The 6,290-nt window shown below is 41.6% G+C and overlaps 1 protein-coding gene across 1 annotated transcript; it reads right to left on the bottom strand.

Annotated features, from left to right (window-relative positions):
- Positions 1–617: 617 nt before the first annotated feature.
- klf5b (Kruppel-like factor 5b) lies at positions 618–5,993 on the bottom strand. The gene is made up of 4 exons (XM_044132646.1): positions 5,615–5,993; positions 2,013–2,889; positions 1,859–1,918; positions 618–1,459 (listed from the first exon to the last, which is right to left on the bottom strand). Exons 1-4 carry the CDS (start codon positions 5,789–5,791, stop codon positions 1,281–1,283), a joined length of 1,293 nt encoding a protein of 430 aa, XP_043988581.1. The 5' UTR covers positions 5,792–5,993; the 3' UTR covers positions 618–1,280.
- Between the last annotated feature and the right edge of the window lie 297 nt (positions 5,994–6,290).

Genomic DNA, 6,290 nt, shown 5'->3' with positions numbered 1-6,290 from the left:
CCTGTTCTTTGATTTTATTGCAGAATGCTGTCACGGCTTTTGAGATTTATTTATTTACTTTTTTTTGCCAACTTCTTGCTGTCAGACTTGATTTCCCGATTCTACAAGTTCGGCAGCAACCGGGATTGGGTGAGGCTAGCCAAATTAAACCAAGAAAATGTGACAACAAAACACTAAACTGTTCAGTTCTTTCTGCATGGAGTTTGCATTTTCTGCTCTAGCACACATAGATTCTCTCTGGGTACTCCAGCTTTCATTCAGCCAAAAAATAGAAATGTTGGGTTAATTATGTACTCTAAATTATCCTTAGAAGTGTGTGTGGGCATGTGTGGGTTAGTTGTCTTGTGTGCGATTGTGTGTGTGTTTATGTGCTACGCTGTGATGAACTGGAATAGAAGGTACTATGCCTCTTGCCCAATGACCCATAGAGATTAGTAGCAGCCCCCCCCCCATAACTCTGCTTGAATAAACAGCTATGAACAATGGAAGGATAGATGAAAACCAGCACATCATTTGCAAAATGCCCTTTGTATTAACTTAGCTTGTCTTTGTCTAATGTTAAAATGCACCTGATGACCAGAAAGCAAAACAAATCTTTCTAAATGAAACAATTGCCGTCTAAAAATCAATCGTTTTATTACAGAAAAATTAGAAAAAACATGGGACACTGCTCTTTTAATTAAAAGCATCACAAACCTGGCAGTTTCCAAGTCATGCTACGAGCAACGCCCCAACCACATGACACAAACTGTCCTCTGTGCCAGAGTACTTTCTTTCTCCTATTTTCATCTTAAATGTGCAGCTTTTCCCGATGCTCTCCACAGTTCGGAAACACAATCATGCTTTGACCTGCAGGCTAAAACAGCATCCCTTTCCTTTCGGTTGGCAGCACAGAGCCTTCATAAATAAACTTGCACAATGCCGCTAGGATCTACACAATCGACAGTTCAGATATAAAAATTGTCAAACGTTCGTATGTGGCATGTTATCAAAAAAAGGCTTGAAAAAGGACAAGTTTGGTAAAATAGATTGAGCTGATACATCTGCAAATATCTCATGTTGATGAGAAAGTAAGGCAACAATCAGATGTAATATTCTTACAATAATAATAATAACAATAATAAAAAAACATTTAGTGGCAGGTCAGAACATCAAACAATATCCTTTGAGAGTAAATAGAATAAATTGCAGTCTTTATTATTATTATTTTTTTTTCCCCAGTATTTTGTCCATTTTAAGGAAAAGCTAAAAAGACTGGACAGACACAGCTGAGGGGTCCCTTAGCTCTGGTGTCTCTTGGTGTGCAGGGCCAGGTGGTCAGAGCGGGAGAAACAGCGGCTGCACACGCCGCACTGGAAGGGCTTCACCCCGGTGTGCTTCCTGAAGTGCCGCGTCAGCTCATCGGAGCGGGCGAAGCGCCACTCGCATCCCTCCCAGGAGCACTGGTACGGCTTCTCACCTGCGCCGGGCAGAAATCACATGGTAAAGCTAAATTTGGCACCCACAACTTTTTGGGGTTTTTTGGTTTTTTTTTTTTTTGTGGATCTACACCCAACTCGTTCTCCCTCAAGGACGTCATCTAAGAGTCTTGTTGAGAGCTCACATCTAATAAAAGAGTTTGGAAAAGGAGGAAAAAAAAAAAGGATAGCATGCCTCATCTGTGGGCCATAAATCACTGCATGTTTCTACCCAACCCCCCCTCCTTCTCCCGCTTTACGAGAGCTGTAGAGTTTATGTGATTTGACAGCAGCGAGATGTGGGCCAGACAGAACGAATATGCAAGCCAAGAAAACTTTTCTGCCTGGCAACATCCTCATGTTCACCCCCAAAATAAGATGCGCAACTTCAAGAAGTTTACCTGTGTGGGTTCGTAGATGAGCCTTTAGATGAGACGACTTTGTATATACTTTCTTGCAACCTTAAGAAAAAGAAACAAAAAAAAAACATCTTTTAGGCATACATTTTTACCAACGTTTATCTCAACTGCCAGTCGTAAGGACTTGTAATCGCACCTGGAACATCGCAGTGGTGAATCCTGCGTCTTTCCAGATCAGGGTTATTCCTCCGGTTGTATTTGGCTGGAGCCGACTGCGCCAACTCCGGAGACAGCGGTCCGACGCTTGGTGTCGTCTGAGCTGGTGCCAGGCTGGAGTCCTGAACCGGTCCGCCAAGTGGACAATGAGTGAACGCAGGAGCGTAAGTTTGATCGTGGCTTTGAATCGGAGGACCGCTGGAAGTCTGTCTGGGATCAGTGTGGGTCTGGAGTGTTGTCTTACAGGCAATGCTGGCTTCGTAGGAGGGAGGAGGGGAGATGTTATGAAGGATCTCCTTGTCGGTGTCTGGACTCGGAGGCTGAGAATTTGGCGGAGAGGGTGGCAGATAGGTTGATCTAAACTGATGGCCAGAGTGCTGGTTGAATGGAAAACATTCAGTCTGTGAAAAGTTTGGTAGTCGTCCCACGTGGAGATTCCCGACTGGAAGACTTAGTGGGGTGATAGAGAAAGAGTTCTGCTCTAAATCAGTGTTCAGCATCTGAAATTGGGGAATTTCTTGGAATTCTGGCACTTCCTGCTTGACGAAAAAGCTACCACCAGGAGTGTCAGCTGCTTTAAACATTCCTGAGTACTCTGATAGGGTCGTTGGTGCTCCGTTGCCCTGGCATGTCGAGTGCATCAGGGACTGTGGTGGCTCCGCTTTGATTTGCCTCACAGTCCGGCAGGGGCCGGGTTGCAAGTAGGCAGCATCGGGAAGGAGCAGGCTCATGTTGACGCTGTAAGAAGAGCCGAAGTCTTCGGGGAAAAGTGACTCCAACAAGGGAGGACTATCCTTGTCAAACATTTTTGAATTTACTACATCATGAAGTAGGTAGGTGTCCATCTCAGTTTTACCCTGGTAGAAAGAACAAAAGGGAAATGACTTGGTCAATAACACAAAAAACTGCACAGTTACCTTTTTAACTCAAATGATTGGCTCACGCTGTCTAGATGATAGTTTCAAGCAAACACTGATCCAAAAATTGTGATCCAGTTTTTCAAAGGAAGACTGGATCAGGCAGCCATTTAGAAATATATGAGCTATTCTCACTTAACTTAACTTTCCACAGGATCAAATAGAAAATAGTAAGCTTGTGAAATGATTTTGCGTGACAATGTTTACAAAGTGTTAAAGACTTTGATTCACAGCAGATTTGATCTATTAAGTAGTTAGCACAGGGTCCTGCTGACCATGGTTGACATTCACACTTTCACCAAAGAACTGGTCATTAAATCAATATTGATAGGTAATATTTTACCTATCCATCTTGGCCTGCTCTGACCATTTTTCAATATCGCAACTTAACCATAATTAGCTCACCCTAACCACAACACTCGTCGGTGGAGAAGTTGTTATTGTAGGAAGAAGATTCAGTTAGCCATTTTATCTGGGATGTGTGTTACTATACACAGTGTCCAGCTTTTCTGTGGTCATTACAGGAAGCCAGACAGTGGAAGGTGCTGGTCAATTCATTCCTTTACCATTTTACATGCTTGTTTCCTACCAAACTTTTTCGGGTATGAAAAGGAACTGTCTGCCACATGACATCAACTTGAAATGCCTTGGGGACCTTTTGTCGAACTGGCGAACAGAAACATTGAAGCCCAAGTCAGCAGATACCAGGATGGGTAAATAAAGTTGAACTGTCTTGTATTTTTAAGTTTAACAAAAATCTAAAAAATAATGACAGATTAAAACAACAACAAAAAAATAATAAGATAACATAAATGTTTTGAATGCTGCTCAGGATAGTTCATTAATACAAACTGGAATCAGGTAAAAAAAATAAATAAACTGGCTGGTCAAACCTGGCAATTGGCTGAGTCTGATCAGTGCACCTCTAGTGTTATATGTATTAAGTATAAAATTTGCTATTCAAATTCTTTTTTTTTAGTTTTGAACTAAAATAGCAAATGTATTATACAAAATGAAACTCATACCTTTATTTGTTTGTATCTTCATGACGTTTTAGGCAGCTTTAAACCAAAATTACAAATCTTTTACTCTAGTTCCATTTATTTCACTTATTTAGCCATCCAGGTCATTTGTAACTTTGCTCGGTTCTCTGATTGAAAAGGCTTTACGTGTTCAGTAAAACACATTTCACACAGGAAGAAATAAGTGGCATACCGCTTCCTACCGTCACTTCCTGTGTAAATCTCCATTGAATGCCAATGTAACTGCAGCTTAAAGGTTGGTTAAATTAAATTTGCATAAACCACCAAGCGGTTTTTGAGATGGTAGAAGTCAAGTTTGGTCTTTGCCCCTCTTACCTTCAGCCTTAAGTTCCAACTGAACAGTATTTATGCCAAATTAAGATGGCAAGAGAGCTCTGTACTGCAGATAAGATAACAACTGTTGTTAACCTCTTCACAGAACCCCATTTCAACAAATTCTGAACTATCCAATAAGCGATAAAAATTGGTCACTTCAACCCATTGTTTGGGCTAAAACCTAACCCAATATGTGGAATCATCCATTTTCTGTGCACTCTTGTCCAAAGTGGGGCCAGGAGGGGTGCTGGTGCCTATCTCCACCCTGGACAGGTCACCAGTCTGTCGAGGGCAACACAGAGACAGACAGGACAAACAATCATACACACACACACACACACACACACAAGCACACCCATGCCAACACACTGACACCTTGGGAGAGGTTAGAGAGACCAATTAACCTGACAGTCATGTTTTTGGATTGTGGGAGGAAACCGGAGTACCTGGAGAGAACCCACGCATGCACAGGGAGAACATGCAGAAAGACCCCAGGCCGGGAATCAAACCCAGGACCTTCTTGCTGCAAGGCAACAGTGCTACCAACTGCGCCACTCTGCAGCCCTTACGGGGAATCAAACTAACATCATTTAACGTGTGATTTATGGCCTGGTTCATGTTTGGATTGGCAGTTTCAGTTTCAAGAGTGAAGCTCCTGATGTGACTTAGGTCTCAAAATTGGTATTAAGAGTTTTTTTGTTTGTTTGTTTTGTTTTTTTAATTGCCTCTGTATTAATGAGGTCAATGTTTTGTTTTGTTTTGTTTTGTTTTGTTTGTTTCCTATCTTGGATTTTGCATCATTGGTTGCACCACATGTCATTCTGGACTGTAGTTCCACTTTGGGGATGCATGTGGAACAACAGAAAATCTGCTGAACCTGCAGCTCCGATTTACAAGTAGTTCTGTGCAAAGGCTTCGAACTGCATGTAAGCTCTTTGCAAATGCACAGCTGAAATTAGAACATCCAGTTGCTCCACAGGACTATGCAGGACAAGTTTCAGGGACGGCTGCACATCCCATTCATCCCCAACACACCACAATGAATGTCAGCATCAACGATCTTAAACCTGTCTTTATTCAGCATTCTTCTCACCGCAGCCATCAATGTTAGGATCAGACCCTTGAAATGAAAACAAATCTGTTCCTCATACCAAATCTGCAGGCAACAGAAAATTAAATAATAATAATAATAATAATAATAATAATAATAATAATAATAATAATAATAATAATAATAATAATAATAATAATAGCGAGACAGTGGTGCTGAGAGGCAATGCAAGTGCAAAAAATTAAATCAACCATACCAGATTATAATCTGGGAAAGATGAAATTCCCAGGACGGCGTTGCACAGCACTTCTCCATGATCCTCACCTCTCAGACCGTCGGATGATGTCAGCGGCGCCGCTGGGTGGCTTTTGTGGAGAAACTGCGCGTCCTGCCCCGGAGCAACCCAAACCGAATTCGTCACAGCTGCGGCCATTAAAAGCGTAGATAGCCGTATACTCGTTCGATATAGTAAAAAATAAATAAATAAATAAGCAGAATTTTTTTTTAAAAAAATGCCCGAATTAATCTGAATTGTTGTTGCTTCGAAAACAATCCCCAGCGACCCAGCTGTCAAACGCTCATCCTCCTCTGGTTTGCACTGGCTTGTCAAATTACGCAACGGCGTAATATCTGCGCGTCTGTGGGGCGGCGCCGAACATGTGCAAAATAAACAGGACAACTAGGCGGTACTTAGCAAACCGAGTGTAATGATTGCTGCGGTTTGGTAAATAAGAGGAGAAATAAACTTGGGGTTTCGGATTTTTTTTTTTTTTTTTTTTTTTTTTTTTTTTTAAGTTCATGACGACTCAATCCGACTCAGGGTTGTTTGTTTGTGTTCAAGATCAAGAAATAAGGCAGACACAGGAAAAGTTATTTATTTCTTTTTTAAAATATATCCTTATGGTTCCATTCCCACAGCAAATGTGGTTTTC

The sequence above is a fragment of the Gambusia affinis genome, linkage group LG11 (assembly GCF_019740435.1).
Source record: "Gambusia affinis linkage group LG11, SWU_Gaff_1.0, whole genome shotgun sequence".
NCBI lineage: Eukaryota > Metazoa > Chordata > Actinopteri > Cyprinodontiformes > Poeciliidae > Gambusia > Gambusia affinis.
The sequence above is the reverse complement of the archived record's forward strand: the minus strand, read 5'-3'. Positions and strand labels throughout refer to the sequence as shown.